The 26,163-nt window shown below is 45.4% G+C and overlaps 1 protein-coding gene across 5 annotated transcripts in view; it reads left to right on the forward strand.

The window, feature by feature from the left end:
- Positions 1–26,163, forward strand: part of cux1b (cut-like homeobox 1b) — a 58,585-nt gene that overhangs the window by 7,882 nt on the left and 24,540 nt on the right. For all 5 annotated transcript variants that reach the window (XM_076100053.1, XM_076100052.1, XM_076100054.1 and 2 more), the window contains exons 2-8: positions 9,688–9,798; positions 13,875–13,922; positions 17,777–17,855; positions 20,401–20,538; positions 22,218–22,341; positions 24,858–24,934; positions 25,350–25,416. In XM_076100053.1, coding sequence (XP_075956168.1) covers positions 9,688–9,798; positions 13,875–13,922; positions 17,777–17,855; positions 20,401–20,538; positions 22,218–22,341; positions 24,858–24,934; positions 25,350–25,416 — 644 coding nt within the window. The remainder of the gene's footprint in view (positions 1–9,687; positions 9,799–13,874; positions 13,923–17,776; positions 17,856–20,400; positions 20,539–22,217; positions 22,342–24,857; positions 24,935–25,349; positions 25,417–26,163) is intronic.

Here is a 26,163-nt window from a genome sequence, read left to right on the forward strand (position 1 = left end):
AGATTAAATGTTTTTTTTGCCTGATGCAAGATTGCTAAACGTAGGACTGGTCTGTGTCTACCAGAACATGGTCAGTTCTCTAAAGAAACGTGACGGTCCTGTATCTGTTAAATTCATTGGATGTCCTCAGACGATACCGTAACCTTTGCCTGACATTTGACCTCAGCAGCTGTCAGACTGGAGCCAGGGTTCAGAGGTCAGGTCGGTGTGACCTGGGCTGTCTGACTAGTCTAACCTTTTAGAGCTAACAGATGAGGACTTTACCATCTGTCTAGGCTCCTTGAACTTGAACTTGTTTGGACGTGGAAAGAAAAACAACTCGAGAAGGGAGAAAATGATCTCACAATATGCCCAAGCTGTTTCCTCCCCATACTTATGTATTTGTTTTATTTTTAAAGGATGACCAAATGTGAGGCCAGACGTTTCAAACTTTACTATTTGTGAATAAATTGTGAGCTCCTGCTTGAGTGTCTGTAATTTTAAAAGCATTAAACTGGATGTATAGTGTTAATTAAACTCTGTAGCCTGCCGTTTCATTTTTAAAAAGTGAGAGTTGTTGAGGGAAGGGGGGAAGGGGGGAAGGGAATATGTGTTTAGTAGACACAGGCTCATCCGCTGACTGCTGTCTGACCCCGAGTTCAGCGGTATGGTTATTAATAGGCCCAGAGGCCTCAACTTCCAGGAGGCCCTCTGATCAGCTCCAGATGTGGAATGAGAGAGGACAATTGTACGTTAGCCTGTCCGTGTTTCACATGAAGCACAGAGTAGGAAGATAGGCATTTGGTGAGACTGATAAAGAGGAAGGGAGGGAGGGAGGAAGGGAGGGAGGGAGGGACGGACGGACGGACAGGAGACCTTTCCACAGCAGGAGCGTGTTTTGTGAGTCTTTGTTTTCACGTGTGTGTGTTTTTTTTTTCTTCGTTTATTACACTCTCTGCCCTCAGACCAAAAAGACCATAAAAACGTATGGCATCACCATGGTGACCATAATAACTACCTATAAAACAGCGTGTAAACTGTGAAATAAGACAAACAGACCAGAACAGACCCTGACTTGGCTGGCTGGCTGACTGAATGGCTGCCTTCCGCCATAAAACTATTTGAGAGCCAGACTGAAGGAATGCCTCGGAGGCTGCTGTGGCTGTCACGACACATGAAAGGATTAGGCTCTGTGTTTTATCTCCTCTTTATCTGATGGTAATGGATAAGCTGAGTGTAGCCTATCATCTGACGCTTGGGCCGGGTTTTTTTTTTTGATGTTTTAGTAGGGTGACGGTTTGTCGAGTTGACCGCTCTGGTCTATTGATTGCTGTTTGATGGTTTTGATATGTAGGCTGCGTGGAACAGGTCAAGTCTTTTATGCAGCGGAGGCTCCAAATAGCTTTTAGCTGTCCTTCACTCCTCCCATTACTCCAGTGGTTCGTTTGATGTTGGGATCAATCAATAGAAAGAGCCTGAGCCCTTACACATGCTCCATCCTACTTCCCACTTAGCTCGATTCCTCTTCGCTCGCTGTGCAGGCTTTCTATCACATTCTCTCAACGCAGAATAAATGATATAATTACAAGCCATTACATAGCCTAATGCAAGCTAATTATTCTGTCATTACTGTAAGGATTAGCTATGCTCATGCTCTCTTTTCTCGCCGTGTTCCTCTGCCTCTTCCGCTCAAAAAGTCGTGCGAGCGGAGCAGAAAAAACTCTTACTCAGAAAGGCTGAGTAAGACTTAGCCCCGGGACACGCTCTGTTGACGTTGATCGTATAGACCATGGGTGTCAAACTCAGTCAGACGGCGAGGCCATGCTAGAAAAATAGTGACAGCATGTGTTGGACACATTAAAAGGGCCTAGCTATATCTAACCTAATGGGGCATTTTCATACATGCGTTTGATTAATGTGTAGAAGTCAACATGCTGCTTTTATAGGCTGTGGCACAACGCCTGCTGATGTGTCATCATCAGGCGTCTAGAAAATTACTGGATACAGCAGATAGACGAGGCTAAATTAAAATGTGGAAAAGGGCATCATGCAGAGCGGGGACTTAATGTACCAGAGGCACATGCATGCGAGTGATGCAGACCCCTTTTTCACCGTCCTGTCACTGTGCCAATAGCATGAAGCTGCTTGTAGTCCTTAAATGGAAATCTAAGTGAATTACAACGAATCACATCTGAATTGAGAGCAGATCAAATCTAAACTAAATTGGGGCAACTTTGAACACGGCTCCATTATTGAGAGTCAAAGACTGTAGCCGGCATACGAGTGTAGGATGATGTGTGGATGTCTACAGCATTGCTTTAGGCTGCACCTGGGACCCTGTCATTATCCACCCACGGTTACTTGCATGTGCATTGGATGTCATATAAGCCAGTAACGGCGATGTCAATTGCTCGCCAGAGTCCTTGGGAGCCAGGCTTGTGTCTGTGCTACAGGGCCCGGAGAGCTCCACTCTTCTTCCAGACTTGATTAATCCCTATCGCCCCTCCATGATCGCAGTTTCCATTTTTTAGTCTCGTATCTGTGCACTCATCCCCTCCCCAATCTCCTCTCACTGGCACAGAATGGCTTCCTAGCAGAATGGAGGCATTAATTCAGGGATGAGAGGTGTGATACTCTCTCTCCTTCTTTCCCTGGTTCTCTCTCTTTCTCTCTCTCTCTATCTGTGCTCTGTTTGTAATGTGTGGCCTTTATCGGAGCTGAAACAGCTCACTACCCTCTGATCCTATCTCAGATCTCAATATCCTAGCCGTTCCACCCTGTAAACGCAGGGATGAAAAATCTTGCCCTTTCACCACTGCATTACACCAGCACATCGCCATACCCCTCTCCTCCCATCGCACCCTCTAAACCACTCACCCTGCGTGACACAGGCCTCCAGCTAAATTCGAACTCTGCAAAATGAGACCAAGTGAGCTGCACTTCCTCCTCGCCAGAAACCATCTTAGTCTCATTATATTTGTATTTAGGCTCAGGCCTGGCCTCTGAAACTGCTTGTCAGACAATAGGTCGGGCAAAAATAATGACTCGCTCTCAGTGGGCTTCAGGAGAGTTGAGGCTTGGATGTTGGGGAGATAAAACAACAAACCGGTCTCTCGGCAGAGAAACACGGATCAATACAAACGAGGCTGTGGTGTAAAAAGCCTGTTTTTGATCCAGGCTTGCGTCAGCGTCTGTGAGGTGAGGTGAGTCTTGACAGCTCCTGTGCTGTTGGTAGATATGGATCTGTGTTCAAAAAAAGGAACAAAACGCTCAGGGACCACGAGCGTCTTGTTGGACTGTGGAGAGTGGTGGGCTGACCCCCGCCCCCAACCTGCTCGGCACACAAACAGATCCACACACAGTTGCGCGCGCGCACACACAAAAGTGTTTAGACCTCAGTTGTCGCAGTGAAACTATTGTCTTAGCTTGCGGTTAACGAAACTTTGTGGCTTTGCCTCCAGTGGGCGAGAGGAAAAAGCTAAAAAAAAACGGAGATTCAGGAGGATATGACTTGCGTCTCCAAAACCTGTGTGGTTTGAGTGAAAAAAAGCATCTGCTGGCACATTTAACATTCTGTACCCTGCAATCGCGATGTCAAAGGTAGGGAGGCAGACAGGCAGCCGGGATTGTAGTCTCTTATCTGCGCTGCTACTGCGCTGTGTTTTGAGGGGGCGTGCCTGTGATCTGTGATCATGTACCGTGTCGTTGTAGCAAAGCGTGGCTGTCGCTCCTGACTGAGCCGCCCGACCCCACGACTCCACCCCCACACAGTGGGTTCGGCATACAGAACAGTCAGCCACATAGGAGGTGGCACGCTGCGAGGGGAGAAGAAGGGGGGGGGGGGGGGGGTTTCAGAGGTAGGCCACGTAGATTTCAGATAAGACATCTCTCCAGACGCCTTTTACTGTTTACTATCACAACCACATAACAGCCTCAGACATGTCTGAGATGAAAGCAAAGATTAGCGGCTGCACTGGCGGGACAGAAAACTTCCATCTCTGAAACATCTGTCATGTTGTCATTTAAAAAAAAAAGAAAAAAAAAGGTTTCTCACTTTGTAATGCACGCAGAAAAGTTTTAGTGTGAAACATTATCCCGTTTCTGTGAGAAATACGGTGTTAGTGTTCCTGAGAAGAAGTGAATGTGTTTTTGCCCGTCTCTCTGTGGTACTCCATTAGATTTAATGTGTAAAACATGCGCCGAATGTGGAGCAGTTAACCTACATTGTGTTTGGACTAAAGGAGTAGTGGCAGACTGCTTGGCATGTGTGGCTGCAAAACTAGGTGTAAACAAAAGTGTTTCTAGCAGTTACAGCCCCAATTATTCCACAGAGAGCGAGATCTGAAGCAAATCCATGTGTGGTGTTCTCTCCCTCCTCTTGTGTGCACTCCTGGTCACCGTGACGGCAGCTGCGGATTGACTTCATACTGTGTACATAACAATAACTTTGTTGTCATTCCAGCAGCCTATCTGTCTCGACATCGTCGGAGCGTGAGGGCGTAAGGAATCCCGTGAAGTTTTGATACCTCAATTACAGCGCGTCTGTCTCCGGTTATCTCATTTAGCCGGTAGTCGATATGATTGGCATAATCAGACACGCCTGATTGGTGCCTTCCATTTAATTAATCAGTCTCACTGTATCATCACCTGTGGCTCATTAGAGTAATTAGAGCGAATTAGCGAGATAGAAGGCCTCTCTCCGCCTGCAGACGAGTGGAAGGGATTTCATTAGTAGAGATGAACACGCGTAAATACACCGTGGGTCTGATGGCCAGTGGTAGTGGGGTTTGTTTACCTGTGACTGTTATCAGTGATTAGTATTATTTCCACAGTTGTAGGACGCAGAGATAGTCTTTTCCATTTGGCCCGACCTCCCCTTCGTAGCTGCGAACATAGCTCACCGTGCCAAATTTTCGTTGGGCGAACATGTGAGCAGACTTCCTCTTTTGAAACGGAGTTCAAAAGAATGTGGAAAGACTGGGCTCCCCAAGTTACTGCAGCGGCCCGTGTGTGCATTCATGTGAGAGCACACGCGTGTGTGGAGCAGTGTGCGGGAGGCTTCTTGGCCAAGTCGGTGTTGAAGTCTCTCTAGGGAGTGTTGGCAATCTGTTCCAATCGTCTTTACAGCTGACCAGACGACCAAATGAACCAGGACAGGGACTGCTGCTGTGGGGCCAGTCCAGCCAAGCCAAGCAGGGCTGTTACAGCCATCACACAGACATTACAGCCCACTTAACGCTCCCATGCACACACTCCATATTCCATCCTCTGCTAAACTAGACAGTGCGGTCCTAACCAACCATAGTCGGATTTAAATAAAATAGTGCTTGAGATGGTTAAACAAATTAATTCACCAGTAAATTAAACAGTTTTTTAGATCTGAAAAAGTAAAACCCTTCAAAGTCAGGCCAAGGAGAGCCGGAGAGTGTTGACCTCGGAGGCCGAGCCTGAAGGCCTGAAGGCCTGAGCACTGAGGACAGTTCTTCATGCATGCTGTTTGGTGCTCTGCAGCCGCTACACTGGAGCATCAACACAAGTGCTGGTATTTGCACTTTGCCTTTTGCCATTAATGATGTCCTCTCCTTTACATTAGTCATGCATTGTGAAATATATAGACTAACTCCCTTTTCTTCATTTCTGGGCTTCTTGTCAAACATGTTAATTTGTAAGGTTTATCAAACGAGCATGATGTCGATCATTGATGTCAAACATGATGGAAAGAATATCCCAGTGGTATGCCAGATGGCAGAGCTCCTGTAGAGCAGCTAAAGTTAACAGTATTCCCCTCCAACATTTTGGAGCTTGATGGAGCTAACAGAGTAGGTGAATTTTGAGGTTGATGCTGGATGCAGCTTTTTATATTCAAAAATAAACCCTGTAATGAATGACAGTTGGAAATTTAGTTAAATAAATCCCATGCAAATGACATGTAACTGGTAGAACATCTCCCTAAATAGGGACGTCTGGATATGTATTTCTTTAGTTTGATTCTAAAACAGTTTCCCAATATTTAACTTGCGATGTTGGCTCTGCTGACCTCTTTGTTCAAACTAATGCTAAGGCTCAATTCCTTTTTTTAGCTACTTAGTCTGCACATACTCACAGTTTGTGTTCACTTTCATGGCTTTAGATGGACAGTCACATATGTTACCTTTCTGGTCATCTTTTTATTTAGATATCTATTAATCTAGCTATCTGCTATCTTTAGTCCCGGGCGTAATAGAAACTGCGATGTGGGTTCTACTAAGGATCCGGTGTCTGGACCGATTGGGCACCGACGGTCTTCACTGCAAAGTATTCAAGCAGGTTCTCCATATTGACATATCGGTAAATATCAACCGTGTTTAAGCGTGCGACTGAACTCCCATACATTGTTATAAACCGGAGAATATCACCTTCTGGTCTGTTGTCCTATGTAAATGTTCTAAAACCAGTTTTAGAGGAAACTGAGTCAGTATTGAAAAACAAATTGCACAGGAAAACCCCTGTGTCAACACTTGTAAGTTCAAGTCTGTTTTTATACGAAACAAACTCAAACGTGCCATTTTATAGTTGGTTGAAACAAAGAACAAAGGTATAAGGAGCAAAAGGACATCGGCTGTGTGTTTCTAGCTTGAGTCTGCATCTTTGTAACGTATAAACTGACCACAGGTCAGTCCAGTTGTATTTGGCTAAGAACCAACGTTCTGCAAAAACAGCATTCAGCAAAGCATAAACCCAAAGCATATTTGTTCCATATTTCACCGAAGGTACTTAAAGATGACAACCTCTCATGCTTATATGTTGCTTAAAATGTGAATAGAATCGGTCCCCTAATGGTCAGTAAGATGTGATGTGTGTGAACAAGGGACGGGCAGCGTTGGATGTTACGCTCTATCAGCAAGACGAGTGTAAAGTCTGCCCGAGTCTGCTGATGTGAGCGTTTGCTGCATAGTCAACACCTGACTGGGTCTGAGGGGTCTTTTTTTATTTAATTTTTTTTAACTGAGACCATGCCCATAATTACTTGCCCACTTGGCATTGAATCAATCCTCTTTCATGTGTGATGTGTTTATTTAGCTTAGCAGTGCGGCTTTTTTATTTTTTTTTGGGGAATGGGGATTTGGTAACGCATTGGGATATGTGCAGGGTTTTGGAAAGGGATTGGACATAATCAAGGGCGTCAAGGATTGGCACATGACCTCCCGAAGTGTAACCCTAGTGGAGGCCTGTGGCTAGTTCAGTTTGACTCTGAAACGGAGCACACTAATCAATTCATTTGAATAGATGTTTGATTTCTTTCTTGATGTTTGGAGAACTTATTAAAAAGAAATGTAGCTAAAATATGTATATCAAAGAGCAATCTGGTCAATTAAATAAAGATTATATTTCTACTCGATAAGCAACATGAGCTGTACATTTCGTTCCCTCATTAAAACAACTAGAACGTGAACAGTGGTACAGACAATGTACCGTATTTTCCGCACTATAAGGCGCACTTAAAAGCCTTTAATTTTCTCAAAAAACGACAGTGCGCCTTGTAATCCGGAGCGCCTTATATATGGATCAATTGGTTAATTGGTTGATCCATACTGGTTGTACACGGCGCTCTGTCAAAATGTTTCAGTACGACTGGTAAACTACAAAGCCGCACCGCGGTAAACACCGGTACTGTGCTTACTCCTAGTCCAACACCACTTGTGTGTATAAAGACCCCAAAATGGCACCTTTCAAGAGACACGCTTACGACGCTATTCTATTCTATGCGCCTTATAATCCGGTGCGCCCTATATATAAAAACAGTTCTAAAATAGGCCATTCATTGAAGGTGCGCCTTATAATCCGGTGCGCTTTATAGTGCGGAAAATACGGTAATGAAAACCAAACTTCAATTTTTTTAATATTTAGCTTTACTTAACTTTCTCAAGCTTCATTCTTCAAATTGATGCATTTAATTGTGTCCCGTCACGCACTCTTATTGATAACCTGTACTAATCGGTCACTCTTGGTTTTTTTTACTTCTATAGTAATTCAATTTATGTACAAATGATATTCTATATAATATATAACAGGAATTGCTTGTGTTTAATGGCACAGCCATTAAAGGATATACCTAAACTTATCCCGGTTGCTGCTCATGCCTTCTGAAATCTGATCAGGCCGTGTTCCAGTGAGTTATTAATTGATTTAAGATGATTAGCCTTGAGGCCTAATACATCAAATTGTGATTAATGTCTGCACAGTTTGGTGTTAGTATCTTGAACCAATTGGGCCTCATAGTCTTGTTCCTGTAGCTAATCTTTACCAATATAATAATTACACCTCTATTCATGAACTAGAGCATTCCTTTTTTGACAATTAATTTAACATGATTAAAATTTATAAGGTTCCTCCTCTCGTCAAGCGTTGCACAAGCTTCTGCGCACGCTCGGATTCACTAACAGATAGTGCAGCTGCTCCATGGCCACGGGCAGACAGGCTGCTACATCAACTGCTCCATGGGCAGCTAGAGCAAGATGGCATGGAAGCAAGTGAGCCTTTTTATTTCCTCCAAACGTCCTGTGCTACTGTGCAAAATCCATTGCAGGGGACCGTCGACCAACATTTGTTCTATTTCTCTATGGTTTGTGGATAAAACGAGATCAAGGCCGGTCAGGGAATTAATCTTAATGCTGATGGGGGGGGGGATCTCCTAATTAGTACTTGATCACACTATTTCTTTAGAGGGTTGTGTTTTCTTGTGTGTGTGTTTGGGGGGGGGGGGGCGGATGAGGGGAGGTGGGCATGTGTGCGTGAGTGTGTTTTGGGACCTTGTCAGCAGACTGAGCCACAAGGGCCCCTGTGGTAATGTGTGTATTAAATGATTAGTGTGTTAGTTAGCATAACGGCCCTTCAGCAGCGTTTAATCACTCTCAGGGGTGGGCGGCCTCACAGGGGGTGGATGGGAGGGGGCAGGCGGAAAAAAGGGGGAGGCGGACTAAAGGGAGAAGAGAGATTTAAACGGAGGAGAAGGTACTGCTGGTTGAATGAGCGAGTGCACGATCTGTAGAGAGTACGGAAAAATAACGGTGGGGGAGAGAAGGAGTGAGCGCGACAGGGAGGCAAGAATCCAACAGAAACATAATCCAGCAACTCTCACACACTCAGCAGAGAGAGATACAATCTTTACAAGGCCTGAACGGCTTGTTAATGTCAGCACTTGGCCCATCATCTGGAACAAGTCTCATAAATGGCTATTAATAACAATGCAAAATGGAAGTGGATCAAGGCAGACCCTGCCTCAGTCTTGACAACACTGCTGTTGCTGATAATTGTGCTGTTGTTATTTAGGGGGGGGGGTGCAGACAGTCGATAATTGTTTTGCACTGGGTACAGAGTAGTAGTGGTCTATTGCTACAGTAGCTGTCATACCCGACACAGCGGCAGCTGATTGACTGACAGGCTGAATGAAAAGAAAAAAAATCCTGCTTGCACTGTTAGAAGATCGAATCATCGGTGTAGACAGGTTTTCTTTGGCGGGATATTGCCGTTGTGGTTCTGCTCTCTGCTGAGGCAGGACGGGTAGCCTACAGCACGCCAGATGAGTCAAGGACTCTGCTGTGTCGTCAGAAAACAGCTCCTGTCTTTGTATTCCGAATTATAACAATGATGCTAATAATAAGTATGACAAACTGTGTCGCTCTCTTCTTAGGCGACTAAAAAAAAATGTGTGTGTTTTTGTGTTTGCAGAAAGAACTAGACGCCACAGCCACACAGCTTGCCAACAGACAGGACGAGAGCGAACAGTCCAGGAAGAAACTAATCGACCTGAGCCGCGAGTTCAAGAAGAGCACACCAGAGGTGAGAAAATCAGATATTCACAGACACGCACCAACACACACAGCCACGCATACATATATCCCCACTTTGACAATCATGGTTTGCCTCAGTGTTTCTCTCTGTGTCTCTTCTCCTCTTCATAAATGTTGCCGTGATTATTTACTGAGAAAGCAGGGGAGGAGTAGACGGCGCAGTAGATGCGGGCTTGGCTCCCAAAAATAGTCTCTCCATTAGTTTCCCTGAAATCCTAAAGAGACAAAACAGAAAACCCCTCAGGAGTTTGTATTATCTGACCTAGTTTTTTTTTTTATGCGTGCCGAAAGTGTGGTCCGTGAGAGTGTGTGTGAGAGAGAGAGAGAGAGAGAGAGAGAGGCAGAGCAGGAGGGAGAGAAAGAAAGAGTGTGACAACACTACTAAGTGGGATCAGGAGGGAATTCTGTCCTGTTCCTGTGTTCCCATCGCTCCTCCTGGGAATATTTGTTTCATCTCTGTTACCAAGGCAACACATTTTTAAACCACACAGCGAAAACAAAGTATTGTTGTGTTATTATTGGTAATGTCACCATGGTGAATTATTGATGGTGGTATGAATTATGCATGAATGGAGTAGACTGGATAGAAAATTGTCAACTCTCGGTGGAGTTGACGGTCGGCCTGTTGTAGTTACCGCAGGAGGACTGTAGCCCACCCAGTGTAGAGGAAGTGCTACCTGCGTATGCTAATTTCCCTTTACCCTACACGTTCATCTCTAATCTCATTTTCAAGCATAACCACTTAGCTAGCAAGCACACAGGAGGCAGGACAGACAGACACGCACACACAAAGAAAACATCCAGGGAAGCAGAGGCACACACAGACACACACAGAGGCCGATAGCCTAGATCACAGAACAGGACCCACACATTCATCAGCGTAACAAGGCTGTGATTTAGGAAGGCTCCTCTGGCGTCTGTGTGGCCCCTGGCATCTCCCTGGTATGTGGAGGAGGAATCCGAGCCAGGCCAGACGAGCGACAGGATTCATTACAGGGCTGTAACAGCTCAATAGGAATCAACACTAAAACGCCCGACGAGGTGTGCGAGCATCAAGGCTGCCCTACCAAGTAGGCTAGTTCATAACACGTGGAGGACTGCGCTTTGATAAATAAAATAAAAAAAGGCGCCCCAATGGTCTCGTGTGCATTGGCGGAGCTGTGTTGTCTGTCTCTCGGGTTTGCTGTGTGGTTGAGCGGCCTATAGAGCGGGCTGTCAGCTCTCTGTGGTCTGCACCAGTCAGCGGAGATCACAGTCACATCAGATCAGACTGCATTAGGCTGAGCGGGAGTCCGTCTCTGATCCATTATTCAACAACCAGGAGACCGGCCCACGTTGACTGTGTCTAGTCTGCTGAGCTGTACTCGGTGTGAACTGCACTCATGGTCTGCATAATAACGCACACACACACACACACGCACACATACACACGCAGGCTTTTGTAGCATTTTTGAAAGTAGTGCAAAGAAATGCAGCGTGAAAACAAAGTTTCCATAATTCATTAGTACCGACACACACTGTTGGAATTTTTTTTTTTGGAGACTGCATCTCACTGTGCTTCCTAAGTTGCCTGAATTATTCATCCAGTTCTTAATTTCCTTTTAGTTAGTCAAGTCCTCCTCTACCACTCTTGTTATAAAGGCAGGGGTGGGAATGGTTGTAAAATGTCCCAAAGATTGCTAGCCAGAGGCAGTGGTAGTAAAACGTGTGTGTGTGTGTGTGTGTGTGTGTGTGTGTGTGTGTGTGTGTGTGTGTGTGTGTGTGTGTGTGTGTGTGTGTGTGTGTGTGTGTGTGTGTGTGTGTGTGTGTGTGTGTGTGTGTGTGTGTGTGTGTGTGTGTGTGTGTGTGTACACGCATACACACACTCACGTTTGTGTTTAGCTGCAGGGCAGACAGACAGCGAATGGGAGTTCCATGCTCCCTGGAGGATTCCTCGGGCTGGCCTGTCTGCCGGCAGCTCACACACCAGCCATCCATCTCCTGCTGCCTGGCCCCCTCCACTACACACACTACACTCTCTCTCACACACACACACACACACACACACACAGATTGACTATGGTGTCTGTGTGCATTGTTATGTTATATGGTCATAAATCTTTGGAAGTGGAGAGGGCAGAGGGGGGGGGGGGGGGGGGGGAGCACAGGAGAGTGGACCAAAAGGGGTTCAGAGCTCGGGTGTTCAGCAAAAGCAGTGGCTCGCCTCTGCATGTTATTTGAACATATTTGTTTTAGTGGGTTCAGTGCGTGCTTTTGACAGAGAGAGTGTGTGTGTGTGTGTGTGTGTGTGTGTGTCTCTGCACAAGCTTGTCAAAGTGAAGTCACAACTCAAAAAAAAAAATGGCAAGATGTAGTGGAGGACAAACGTCTAAACTATAATAACGTTAGGAGTTTTAAATAACTTTGGCTAAAAATTCAATCCGATTAATACAGCAACGTCAAACTATTACGGTGGTGTTGAGGCAGCTCGTCACGCAGACGCTGTCTCAACAAAGGTTGAACGTCATGATTTGTGCAAAGGTAGTAATTATTGCAGGACCGCTAGACTAGACTGCATTACATTATACAGAGGTTTCTTTTTTGGGTCATAATTGTTAACATTAGTTTAATGCCACAGGGATAATATCACACTGTACTTGTAAAATAGTGAAATGACAAAGGTCTTTTATGCTTATTCACACCAATATATAAACATTTTACTTTGCTCTGTCAATACAATGGAACCTAAACTAAAACCTAACTTAAAGGAAACTGAATTCAGAAATGGAAAATTAGGATTTAATCTAATGCAAATGACAAAACGGACGCCACTCTGGCATTTTTGTGTGGGTGTTTTTGGTCGTTTTTTTTCTTTGTGTGTGTGTGTGTGTGTGTGTGTGTGTGTGTGTGTGTGTGTGTGTGTGTGTGTGTGTGTGTGTGTGTGTGTGTGTGTGTGTGTGTGTGTGTGTGTGTGTGTGTGTGTGTGTGTGTGTGTGTGTGTGTGTGTGTGTGTGTGTGTGTGTGTGTGTGTGTGTGTGTGTGTGTGTGTGTGTGTGTGTGTGTGTGTGTGTGTGTGTGAGAGAGGGATAAGGGGGGCGGGGGTGGAGGTCATTATCCCCAGCAGGAGAATATTGAATTGGCCCAGACAAACAGCCACAGCGACCCCTGATGAGGTAACAATGGGGTGGGGTCAGCGAGGTCATGACCTGTCCTCAGCCCCAGACAAGCGGCCTGTCTGGACCAACCTGGGATTAGGCCGGCCCCCAGACACTGGTCCCAGGTCAGTTTGGGATGCATGCTCCCCACAGCATCGGTTAGGCTTTTAGTCGGTATTCTCTAAAAGGCGCAGAGTCTCCCGAGCACACATCTGTCGGTGCCCTACTTCACATCTTCATTAGGCAGTTTTAGGAGTATATATGTGTGTGTGTGTCCACAAACTGTGCAAATCAAATGTTCCTGTACAGAATGTCCTATTCTGCCACGCTTTTTACCGCACGCTCCAGTTCAGTTAGTCAGGATGTAGGCTCAGCTCACAGCATGGTGATTTGCATGTTCCCCTGATACATACTCGACTGGCTATCTAATCTGGAACCGCTGACTCGTACTGTAAAGTCATGCAATGGGACTTGCGGGATAAAAAAACATTTGCTTTGTAGTAAGAAAAAAAACTTGGTGCATGGAGACGATTTGCATTAGCTGCAGTCTTACTCTGTGGCTCATTCATTCTCTTGTCTCACACACGCACTAGTGGTGCCTCTGGGTGGCCCAGGTGGTGCTGCACCTGTTCTTATAAGAAACCCAAAGCACCTCGGGGGAAGGAACCCGGCCTGCTCCCTCGCCTCGTGTTCATCACTCGCTCACGCATCACTCAGTATTCATCGTCAACGGCGAGAATGGCCGCCACTTGGTTTCAATGAGTGACTTATTTGATCACAACGTGGTCTGCTGGTGTAAAACTCTGCTTGTGGTTTTGCTAGTAAGAAAGGCTTTCACATCTTCTGAAAATTGTTATTAACTGTTATCGTAGGATTAAAACTGACTGATTGTTGATTATCTGACTAACATCCTCTTCTCTTTGTCTTTCAGGATTTCCGGAAACAGGTTGCCCCTTTGCTCAAGAGCTTCCAAGGAGAGGTGAGTAATTGGGGAATTTATATTGACATAGCGATAGACTCACGGTATTCAAACAGTGCATGTTATAAAGCCTGTTTGCTCCCTCTCTCAGTGCCCTTCTCTCCTTTTTCCGCCTTCGTCTTTCCTCTTACATCGTCATCTCTTCTCTCTCACTTCTGTCTCTCCTCTCTTCTCTCTCCGCCGTCTCCTGTTCTTTCTCTTGCCACTATCTCATTTCCCCTCTTTCCTCTCCCTCTTTTCTTCGCTCTGCTCTGCTCTTGATTTTCTGTCCTATTCATGAAGTCCTGTAGCCCGAGGGTGTGTTTAAATTGCATCCTGCAAAAAAATAATAAAAAAGGCACCACAAAACCCCGGCTCTAGCCAGTCACAACTCACCGAATGCTATTTCCTCAGACTTTGTTTGTCTGCATTTGTTGTCTGTTATTTGTTGATCTGGTGAATCATGAGCCCTTTTTGTTTTTGCTCATTGTGGCTCATTTATTTACTTTCAATTGAATGTTGCGCCCTAGGTTTCTACGTACCTTGACCCATAAGAGGTGACTTTTGTGCGTGTGTGTGTGCTATACCATACTCCCACCGTTCCCCTCTATCTCCTCCTCCATCATTTTGGCCTATTTCCATCATGACTCCTCCTTTCTGGCAGCCGTGCATTTCCAGTTCACTCCCATATGTGAAAGTCAGAGGGTAGGAGTGGAAGCGGCTGGTTTGGACTGGGGCGTTCTTTGGGGTTGGAGTGGGTGGACATTCAGCCCAACAGTGTCTCTTCCCAAGCGCACACGCACACATGCACACAAACAAAATCATCTCAATAGACAGTGACAGTTCTGCTTTGCTCCTGGCCATAGAATATTACAGTTTAACACTGGGTTAGTTTCCATATTCTTGTGTTAGAGTGGTGACCACAGCCAGTGGTTATGTAAAAATGCTGTAATTTATAGTGGTCCCACCATGTTCTGCTGATGATCCGCAGTCTATTTAGAGAATAGAAACGGCAGCAATATAATTGTGGCTTTGTCAGCTGTTTCCACCATCCTCGTGTTGACACACCTCGGCGGCGTGCACACCAGAACACGCTGAGGCACATAGTGGGTGGTCGCGGAACTGAGAAAGACATTATCTTATGATTATTGAGATAATACTGTATGCCCGCGCCAGTCTTGAAGCAGCCCATCAATCAGTCAACTATTTTGCCCGCTTGCATGCCACAACATGAGCAGCCCTGAGAATGTGTAATTTTAGCCTGGCTTTGTTTGCTTTCCCCTCAGTGCTTTGATCAAGGACAAGACAGCACCAGAAACCAGAGGGTCTTCCTGTCGAGGTCCCACAGTAACTCATCCTTAAGCATTTTACCCTCGCAGCTCGAATCTTTACTAAGTGAATGTAGAACCCGGACAGAACAATAAAAAGTTTTATCCCTGGAACTTGGAGGTCTTGATACTCTGTTTAATCTTTGTCATTGAAAGGTGGATGCCCTCAGGTCATAATTATTACCAATAACAGTACTGTTTCCACAAAGCCTCAGTTTGCTAAACGGGTTACGTGTGTGTGTGTGTGTGTGTACGTGTGTTTGTGTGTGCATGTTGCATGCTCAGTGTTCCTTGTTGGTCCATCGATCAGATAAGCTTTTCCATTATCCAAGGCTTCAGTCTCTGCTTCCCATAGCTTGCCCTTATCAGACTCCACTGGAGCCCACAAACACACACACACACACATATGCACGCACACACACAGGTCAGCCTGATGCCCTTCACACACTGTGGGTTAGATAGGGGAGCGAGGCAGTGCTGAGTGATGGTGGTGGCACAAGGTGCTGACGTATGTACGTATGTGTTTGTGTGTGTGTGGATGTGTCAGGGATACCTTTTGCAATTGCAAGCACTTCTCATCGGTAACCTACTGATACTGGTGAGGTATCATTTGTGTCACTTAATTTGTATTGTGTGTGTGTGTGTGTGTGTGTGTGTGTGTGTGTGTGAGTGTGTGTGTGAGAGATGGGGGCAGGGAAGCATGTACTAGCAGATGTCATTGGGATTGGTTGAAAGAGCTGCAGTTTGGTGCAGCAGGGTTGTATTTGCAAATCCTGGGTGGTCTTCTAATGGCTCTGGTCCTGCAGTTAACCTGCCTCTAACTGTAGGGTGTGTCCTACATTAAACGTCTATTTCCTGCCTCCCATGTTGGGCTATATAAAGCTGCTGTACCACTGACCTTGGCCCAGTCATTGTACAGTCACACAGCCAGCTTCCTTCACTGCCATCGGCAGATCATTTTTATTTTTGCGTTGGTTTGTGAGCGTGTGTGTTTCTTCTTTATCGTGATATTGTTGCGCTGATCGCAAACTCTTATATACACTTGCGCGCACATTTCGACGCTGATGAACAGGTCTGGTGTTGGTGTGTGAGAGGTATTAGTGCTCGGCATCAGTAATCTCCCATTAGCGGCCTTGCATTTGAGGATCCTGATCGCTCAATGTCACACAGCACATGAAGAGGGCAAAGTACATGATGCAGCATGATGTGAGAATGAGATATAGTAGTGGGGTTGTGTGTGTGTGTATATACGTGTGTGTGTGTGTGTGTGTGAGGGAGAGAGAGACAGACAGGAGCCCTGCACATGCCAGATAGACATTAGTGTGTGACAGAGAAACATGTGAGGAAGACTGACACTGAAAAAGATTGAGGGAAAGAAAGAAATGAGTCAAAGAACATGGAAGTGACAAGAGGGAGAATTCAAGAGAGAGACTGAGAGAAAGACATGGAGAAATATAGGGGGGGAAAGAGGGAGGGCTGCTGGCACCAGCCTACTCAGGGCCAGATGTTTTGCGGCTAAAAAACTAGAGATGAATCAAAGCCATGTGAAGAGATTTATTAGGTTCCCATAGGAGCCCAGGCAGTATTACATGTAGGCCGCTCTGTTTACAGTGGCAAGAACCCCTAAACCACCCATCAACTACACTACTGGCTTGGCTGGGAATGTGAAGACTTTATATTTGGACTTATATAGGCTTTTGTCTTTATTCCTTTTCTCTCAGTGAATGTGCTGGAGGAGTTGGAAGAGAAACACAAGGCTGTTTAGTCTGAGTGCGTGAGCCAGAGTAGTCCGCTGTAGCGCTGCCCAGTACAGTAGCACCCTCTGAATGTCTTTATTTGGCATCTGTTTCCCTCGATTTAGACTTGATTTCAGATGCATTTCGTCTACTCTGTCTGCTTCTCGTATTGAGGTGTGACACAGAGACCGTAGTAGAGCTCGCTGCCTAATATTTCCGCATTGACAACAGTGTAAAAGCTCCCCCCCCCCCCCCCCCATTATGATCTTTAGAATTAATCTCTTATGGATCCAATCTAATGCTGTCCATTTCAATAATATCGGTGATGGGACGCATGCCGTGCCCTCTTGTGTTAATGGCTGCAGCAGTAATGGATCCACACTGTATTGCTGCTAAGAGCTGACTGAATAATCTGCCCCTGCTGTGGCTGGAAAGACTGAGCCAGCTGTTTAATGATGTCAGCGTGCTTGAGGGGAAACGAACACACACACACACACACACACACACACACACCGGACGGACGGACATACTTAGGCACGCACACACACTCTAGGACAGACGGACTTGGACGCGCACGCGGCAAACGAAATGCATCCGTCATCGGCCGAACAGCTGAACTGACTTCACGGGAAGGAAACGCAGCCGCGATCGCATGCAGCATACCGATTCATAGTGAGGAAAGACAGCTATGTGGACGACTCTTACTCTGAAATGGATGGGCCTGCCTTTGGAGTGTATTGTTGTGACAGTCCAGTTGTGAGGAGGTGTGACTGACAATTAACCGTTCTTTTTCTCCTCTCTCCCCGTGCAGATCGATGCCTTGAGTAAGAGAAGTAAAGAAGCAGAGGCCGCCTTCTTGAACGTGTACAAGAAAATAATCGATGTCCCAGGTAAGACTACGTCTCATGTCTGTGTTTTGTCTAAACACCTCCCGAGTCCAAAAAAAAAGTGATCAGGAGACCCCCCCTCATCCATGTAGACAGCACCAACAGGGGAAGAGAAAAAGCATGACACCGTCCCTCTGGTGCTTCTTCACTGTGCATCCAGGCGTGTGCGACACCTTAATATGTCCCCACGAGCTCTCATCCCCACCGGTGAAGCCTTTTAGAGGGTCTCAACAGAAGGTGCGTCCTGATACGGATGACAAGCCACGATTGGCTGCTGCGAAGTGCGCACATGAGCAGTCGCGTTCAGCCCACCGAGGCCGAGGAGGGACACGCGGCGCAGAGTGTTAGAGAACACACACACAGCCACGGAGCTACCGGTTGGAGATTTCCAGCTGTATGGGGGCCCTGGAGGGGCCGCGTATGTAGGAACGAGAGAGGAGTCGAGTTCATGTATAGCGTAAGGAGGTCATCGTATTCCCACATGGATAGACCTACAGTAATATCTTTGGATTGTACTGCTCCCAATAAGTCAGCGCCAGCTCTGACGGGGCTATTCTTAACTTGCAGCGAGACAATGATGTAATGCCTGATGCACACACACACGCACAGACACAGACCAGCCTGACTAATGCTGCAGTCTTGAAAGAGGAAACAGTGTGTTTGTGTTCTGTCTTCTATCAGCTGAAGGCCTGGTTAGTCAGCCCAGTGTGCTCTGCTTTAGATTAAAGGTGTCTGGCGAGAGCGCTCAGCACCAGTGGCCCACAAGTCAAACTGCTTTTAACAGGCTGTACAGTTGATTTTGGAGGGGGAGGGGGGGGGGGCGCGCGATGCGAAGGACGAAGGTTTGATAAGGGGGAGAGAGAAAGTTGATTTTCAAGGGCGCCGCGGCAGATAGGAGTCCAAATTCAGGGCATACAGTTAAGATCCTTAGTGTTTGTTTGTACTTGTGTGTGTTTGCATGAGCCTATAAAGTAGTGCACGTGTGTGTGTGAGACAAGATGTCTGTGTGCACCCGTGTGTGTGTGCGCGCGCCCGTGTGTGTGTGTGTGTCGGAGCTTAGCCCTGCATGGTGTGTCACCTTGACAGCACAAAATCAGCATGAAATTCCCCAATCGTTCTCTGCTGATCTCTCATTAGCATAGTTAAGATATCTAACTGCGTCAGACATGAGACACACACACACACACAGACACAGCCCTTACCCCCAGCTGTAAGCTGTCAGTTCCTCTTATCTGTACAACGCACACACATAAACACACACAAACATGCAAACTGCTCTTTTAGCTGGCATGCTGATGAGCGTCGCCTGCGTCTCTTGGCTGCCTGTCACCAGTCTGCCACCCATGAGCACCAATCAGATGTGATTGGCCTGACTGACAGGGCTCTCTTCATCACACTGACAGTTAACCCTGCTGTGTGTTCACAGAGATGTTGGTGAAATGCCTCCAGAAAGTTGTCTTTCTTCCTTCTGTCTCTTGTTTCTTTTAATCTCTTATTTACCTTGCCTATTTCACGGCTCCACTTTGTCCATCTGTCTGCTCCCATGTTTCTCTCTTCTTTTCTTTTTTTTTTTCATGCTTTCAAGCTGCATCATAGTGAACACTTTAACTGATCATAGCCCAGTACTCTTTGTTGTTAATGCGAGTTATCCTGTTATATTACTGGGTCAGTAGCTGACTCATTATCCCCGCCCCCCCCCATACAAAACCAAAGTTTATCTCACACAACGACAATAGTCTCTGTTGATACAAAGGCTGATAGTGTATCATTCAATAACCTTTATGGATAAACACAACATGTGAAACTAACGATGACCTTTTCAGTGTTGTGTGTTGTTAACTGTTGCAGCCAGAGCTCTGCTCTTTTCTTCTCCTTCTAATCAGTGAAGTGCGATAACATGTATTTGCAGCGGTCCTATGCTGAATTTATTAGGTCAATATCGATGTTTGAGATGAATTGAATTCCAATAACAATATATTGGTCAATATTTAAATTTGGCAGTTAGAGTTTCAGGATGAAGACGTATCCGGGATAGGATATTTACAGTCGAACAATAAACATCATTTATACATATTAACCTTGAATAAAACGCATATATTGAACTTTAAATGGTTGAGAAAAATTAAATCCAAAGATACCAAAGAAATGCATCTTTGCATTTACTGTGCTGTAGTTTCTTTTTGCACATCTGTTGAAATATACACAGATATTTTATTAGACTGATGATCTAGTATCAAGTGATAATATTAGTTCTAAAATGACTCGACGCACTGTGTCACAATATTGCTATTAATTGTGATATTTCCTTGGTCCTTGCTGGAACCAGTAATCCTCCACAGGGAGATCAAAGGTCAGGGTTGGCTCCAGAACAGTTCTCCTGGAGCTGCGAGAGATTCATTGCCTTGCTCAAGGACACTTCACCGGGGCAAATGCCCGCTCTCACAGGGCCTTGAATGTAGTTATTCCTAGCTCGCTACCCCACCTTGCCGCCCTTGATTGTGTAATCTGCTTTGCAGCGTGTTAACGTGGTGCGTTTTGTCTCTGCCAGATCCCGTACCTGTGTTGGAGCTGGCTCAGCAGCTGCAGCTGAAGCTCCAGAGGATGCACGACATTGAGACAGAGAACACCAAACTTCGCGAGACACTGGAGGACTACAACAAAGAGTTTGCAGAGGTCAAAAACCAAGGTTAGAGACGGGATACATGCAGGGCCACACGATTTGGGATTTGGATGTAGGGCGCACAATTAATCATAGATGAGCACGTGACAAACTTTCATATATACCTATGATTAGCATTTCTGTAGTTTGGCTGTGTTTTATTGTGTCTATTACATCTCCGGTACTGCCATGACCAATTACAACCATTGAATGTGCAGAGTGAACCCAAAACAAAAATAGGCTGCACCACTGAGAATGAGAAGACATCATACGCATATTGGTGTTAGAATGGCGACCTTAACATCTGGTCAAGGGACTGCAGACTTTTGGCTGACACCGGCACATTTACAGTGGTGTTGATCGATGTGCATTGTCCTTTTAAAAATAGATAAAAGAAGAAAAGTATATAGACCTGGACTGAAAGTGAAAAGAATTGCAAAACAGTTTTTGTAATCCTGGAAGGTAGTCTCACCATTGTCGGCATGTGGACAAACTTTTAAGAGCAGATATAAGGTCAAAGAAACATGCTGGTATTTAGAGGCCCTTTTTCTAAGGAAGAGGCCACATTTGAACATATTTAATGCCTTATAAATTTTTCACAAACACAAAAAAATGTACAAGGTTTTACATTTTCAAATAGGTTTTCAGGGGGAAAATAAACACGAGGCACAGTTTCATGAATAAAAAACGACCGGCTACCTCGGGGTAAAGAAAGATGGAAAAACTGACATAGGCAGGGAGATGAGTGAGAAGCGGCAATAAAAGTGGTGTAATTTCAGTCGAAAAGGAGGAGTGAGCGAGCGAGCGGGGAATGTTTTGGAATCCCCCTTTTCGTCAGTGAGAGTTAATTGGAACAGCTCGATAGCGGCAGGGTTCCATTCTGCCATTGATTTTTCTGTTCCCTCATCCTTTATCCCTCCTTCCCGCCTCAATAGATGGGGGATATTTAAACCCCAAAACACACTGTGGAACTCCCACTCCTGTTAAACGCACACGCGGACTTGCCCGCACACACACACACACATAAAAGAGAGCAGGGGCCATTGATCCCCGCAACCTAAATGTTTAAAGTTCAGTTAAGCAGTTAAGGGGTAAGAGGGCTCTGAGGGGACTCTCCTCTATTGATTATGTGTCAGAGCAGTGAGACTGGAGTTTAAATCACACACACACGCACACAGAGTGCTAAGAGCCCTCAGTCAAAGGCAGCAAGCAGCAATGCTCTTTATCATTGTCTCACTCACTTATATCTTTCTCAGAGAAGCACACTCACACACACACACACACACACACACACACACACAGGGAGGCCTATTTATTACCCCAGTTATGTGTTAGATTTATTTCAGGCGGCCCCCATACACAGCTCAGCCGTCTGCAGGTTATGGGGTTTCAGCACTAATGCAGTCCTAATGAATACAGCATATCTACTGTTGGAGACCGGTGAATATTCTATACCAGTCATGGATGTGAAGATTAGACAGGAGCCATAGGGGCCCAGGCCCTCGTCTGTGCCGACAGATGAAGAATGCGGGGTATGAAGCGCGGTTCCTTAAGCAAAGGTCAAAAGGATTATCGTCATCACCGCCGTTTATCACGCATAGGAAACCACTAGAGTCTGTTGGTCCATATAGTTTGCAAATTGCCCATATTTGACCTGTTCCTTCCTCTTCTCTCAACGCCTGACTTTCTGCTCTTACCTCCTCCAGAGGTGACCATCAAGGCCTTGAAGGAAAAGATCCGAGAGTACGAGCAGTCTCTGAAGAATCAAGCTGAGAACCTGGCCCAAGAGAAGCAGCTCCAGCTTCACAACGACTATGCAGAGAAGGAGAGGTACAGCTTTGTCTGTGTGTGTGTGTCTGTGTGTGTGTGTCTGTGTGTGTGTGTGCGCGTGTGTGTGCGTGCGTGCGTGTGTGTGTGTGTGTGTGTGTGCGTGCGTGTGTGTGTGTGTGTGTGTGTGTGTGTGTGTGTGTGTGTGTGTGTGTGTGTGTGTGTGTGTGTGTGTGTGTGTGTGTGTGTGTGTGTGTGTGTGTGTGTGTGTGTGTGTGTGTGTGTGTGTGTGTGTGTGTGTGTGCTACAGCAGAGGTGTTTCAAGCCATTTAGCCATTTCAAACCTTTGGGTCATTGAGCCCTCAGACTGAACTGCTATGATCCTAATCTTTGAATGATAGATTTAAGATGTCTGCCTCTATTCAGCACAGCTATTCACGACTTAATTATATCTTCTGAGCTAATAGTCCTTGTTATTTTTTTCACGGTTATCAGTTCAATCAACGAATTGCTGCTTATTGCTTCCCCGGCATTGCCTTTCCTTTAACAGGAGAATGCAGCACTGGAAAATATATAAAAGACAAAGCCAGCATTTTTGTCATGTGGGTGCTTGCCTTTCTTGTCTTGATGGGAATCAACACCCCAGACTCCTATTTTCTGTCCTTACCACAATATCTTTCAGCGTTTTTTGTTCAGAATAATTGCCACCACAGACATCTACTGTGTCTGAAAATATATACGACTAAATGAAACCCAGAAAATTACTATATAATGTCAAAAATGATGCTTCAATGCCACTTTATTTTGATACAAAGTAATTCATTTTGATTTAATAGGTTACTTCCTTTCCAAACCTATTTTCAAGGCATTTGTGACGCGTGTGTGGTTTTCAGATACACAGGAAGCCTGTGGCAGTAATAAATGAGCTCGAAATTGCTGCCAGATATTTAAGGAACATACAAAACCAATGCTGAGTGCTGAATTGATCTATTAACTCTTGCAAAGACTAGAATGAGTCACTCTGATACTGTCCTTTCCCAGGACAGAGCCCGTTCAACACAAAGATGCAGGCAGCGATCCTATTGTTTCATTTAAAAACAGTGCCGGTCTCCTTTCCTCTAATATGATACTGGCCACTTTAAATTATCATGCGAATCCATCTGAGGTTCAGTTTTGTGAATTGATCAGTCCACCTTAAACGTAGTTATCTTGGATAACTATGTGCTCCTATTTTAAATTGAAGGGATAAATAAACTTCTGAAAGAGAAATGATGAGCATTCATACAAATACCTAGCGCAGCCTCGGGGCTTAAAGAGACAGCGCACTTTCACTGAGGGTGAAAATGTTTCTTAAATACCAAAACCTTAAAACCAATAGAAAAGTCAATACAGTCAGTGATAGACAAGCAGGTTAATGTGCAGTTATTAGTGTTTAACCACGCTCCACCATGCAGAAATAATAATGATATATTAACAGCTGTATTACTAAGAAACAAAAAATACTGATACTGTCTGTTTGCAATCCATTTTCATCAACTGTACGCGCATATATATGTGTGTGTGTGTGTGTGTGTGTATATATATAGGTTATCTAAAGGTCTGATATCATTGTCACAGTTTTTCTCCAGAATAATTCTCAGCAGTTTAGATTACTTACTTTCAGTTGCATCATATTCTCCTTTTTAAAGTACGAAGCACTGCCAACAAATGCTACTGATTTGTTCTTTCACACTCCGTACATTCATTCATACCCTTAAGAGGAAAGTCTCTCGCCCACTTGAAGCTGATTCATAAGATCCCTGTTTATTAAATGTCCGTTACAGAGCTCATATTTCCCCTCGTGTCAATCATCTTGTTTGCCGCGAAGCAGCGTTAAAGCTCATCGCCTCTTTCAAGACGTACAGCAGAAGATCAATTGTCCGACTGTATTTCCTTTACGTCAGTGTTTTATAGGCCCCTTCCTGTCTGCAGAGGGCCGACTTCCTGTGTCTGAGAGCGGCAGCAAATGGATGGCACCTCTGATGCAGTTCATCCTGCAAGGAGTGAGGGAAGGAGGGAGGGAGGGAGAGAGGGAGAGAGAGATGAAAGGATGAAGTAGAGGGCAGAAAAATAGAGATGACAGGAGAGACAGATTGGCGGAGAAGGGGGGCATCAAAGAGTGCCATAAAGACCGTCTTTGTGCTAGATTATTGATGTTTTTACACGCAGTGGCAATTTCTCAGCAGAGCCCAACTTTTTAAATGCTAAGAATGAATCTGTTTTATCCTTGTGGTTTCTGACGCCACCTCTCCCCCTCTCTTGCTCAGCCCTCGCTCTCTCTCTCTCTGTCTCTCTCCCCCCCCACCACCCCCCTCCCGGGTGCAGTGTGCCCCAGTGGCCAGACATTCCTGCCTAATAGGGCTGCTTAATGAGGAGTGGGTTGTGTCGGGAGGATTTTAGTGGGGAAAACACTTCAGAAATGGTGGGAAAATAGAGAATAGTTGAAGTTGCAACAAAGTGTGAGCCCAAGATTTACTGACTCAGTGTCTCTATCTGTGACTTTCTGCTTTATTTTTCTTCCCTTCTGTCTGGCTCTTTAGGAAACTCCAGGAGAGCCAGGACTCCATGTCCTCAAGGCTGGAAGAGGCCGAACACAAGGCCCAGTCCCTACAGACAGGTACCAGTCTGCTCGGTCTTCACAGACCCGTGTACAGTTTCAACCAGCCCAGATAAAATGGCTACCGCAGTGCTGGCTTTGAATCCTCTGAAAAGTTACATCCCCAGTAAAGTTTAACACTTAATCTGCTTCATCTGGTCTGGGTGGGTGTGGTTTTATCAGATTGACAGTGGCCTAGCAACATAAGAAAACAACACGGGCAACACCACAAATACAGAAATCGCTCTCGTGAAATAACCACACTGTTTTTCTTTGTGTGTAAAACTTGTAGTCGGAAGCTGTTTTAATAATATTTAAAAATATGTTTTCAGGGCCTTTTTAAAAAGTATTGTTCATACTTGGATACAAGCTCTTCATTTGAAAGCTAACTTGTAAGAGGGGAATTCACAATTGACTCTTTTATTGTGTTTTACAGCACTTGAAACAACTCAGGCCGAACTCTTTGATTTGAAGACCAAGTATGACGAGGAATCTACAGCAAAGTACGTGTCCTGGTGATCTCTCTGTGTTTGTGGGTGACTTCTTCCCCCTCTGGCTCCTCCCTAGTCTGTTCCTGACATAATCATCCTGTTTAGTGAATCTCCTTGCCTGGAAACCCCCCCCCCCCCCCCCCCCCCCTTCTCTCCCGAACAGCTGGATTGTCTCCCGCAACGCTCAGCGGCCTCCATATCCCAGCATTACCCACGCACTGTAAATACTGACGGGGATTGTAATGCATTGTGCAGCCACGGCAAGCACCGAAATAGAGATTATTATTTTATTTTTTTTAAGCGCTCTCTGATTCATCAGGGTTAGTGACGTAGAAGAGAGGCTGACGAAGGGTCACTGAGGTCTCTGACTAAAAGCCACACGGGCTTCTAAAAGGACCCGTAAGATAAGGTGGCTTCAATTACTTGAGCTGTGGGTATCTATCATTATCGATCTGATAGCAGTGGCGAGGATGAGAACAGAAGCTTTTCCATGTCAGCACTCCTCACTGTAAAGTGGCACTTTATGACATTCCCACTCTGTGTTCCCTCAGGGGTTGGTACGAGACCCCAAAGCAGCATTCACAAAGTTTCAAATCCTAAGAAGAGCAACAAAGCCTCTCATGGTGTTTGATCGCACTTTCCTTGAAACATTAACTCTTTCTTTAAATCCAGGGCAGTTTATAAAATAGTCAAGGGCGTCCTGCGTGCGCCCTGCACACAAAGTACGGCAGAGAATCAACTTGGCTTTTAAGGTTCCCC

This window comes from Anarhichas minor, unplaced genomic scaffold (genome assembly GCF_050575085.1).
Source record: "Anarhichas minor isolate MPS153535 unplaced genomic scaffold, ASM5057508v1 ptg000026l, whole genome shotgun sequence".
Taxonomy (NCBI): domain Eukaryota; kingdom Metazoa; phylum Chordata; class Actinopteri; order Perciformes; family Anarhichadidae; genus Anarhichas; species Anarhichas minor.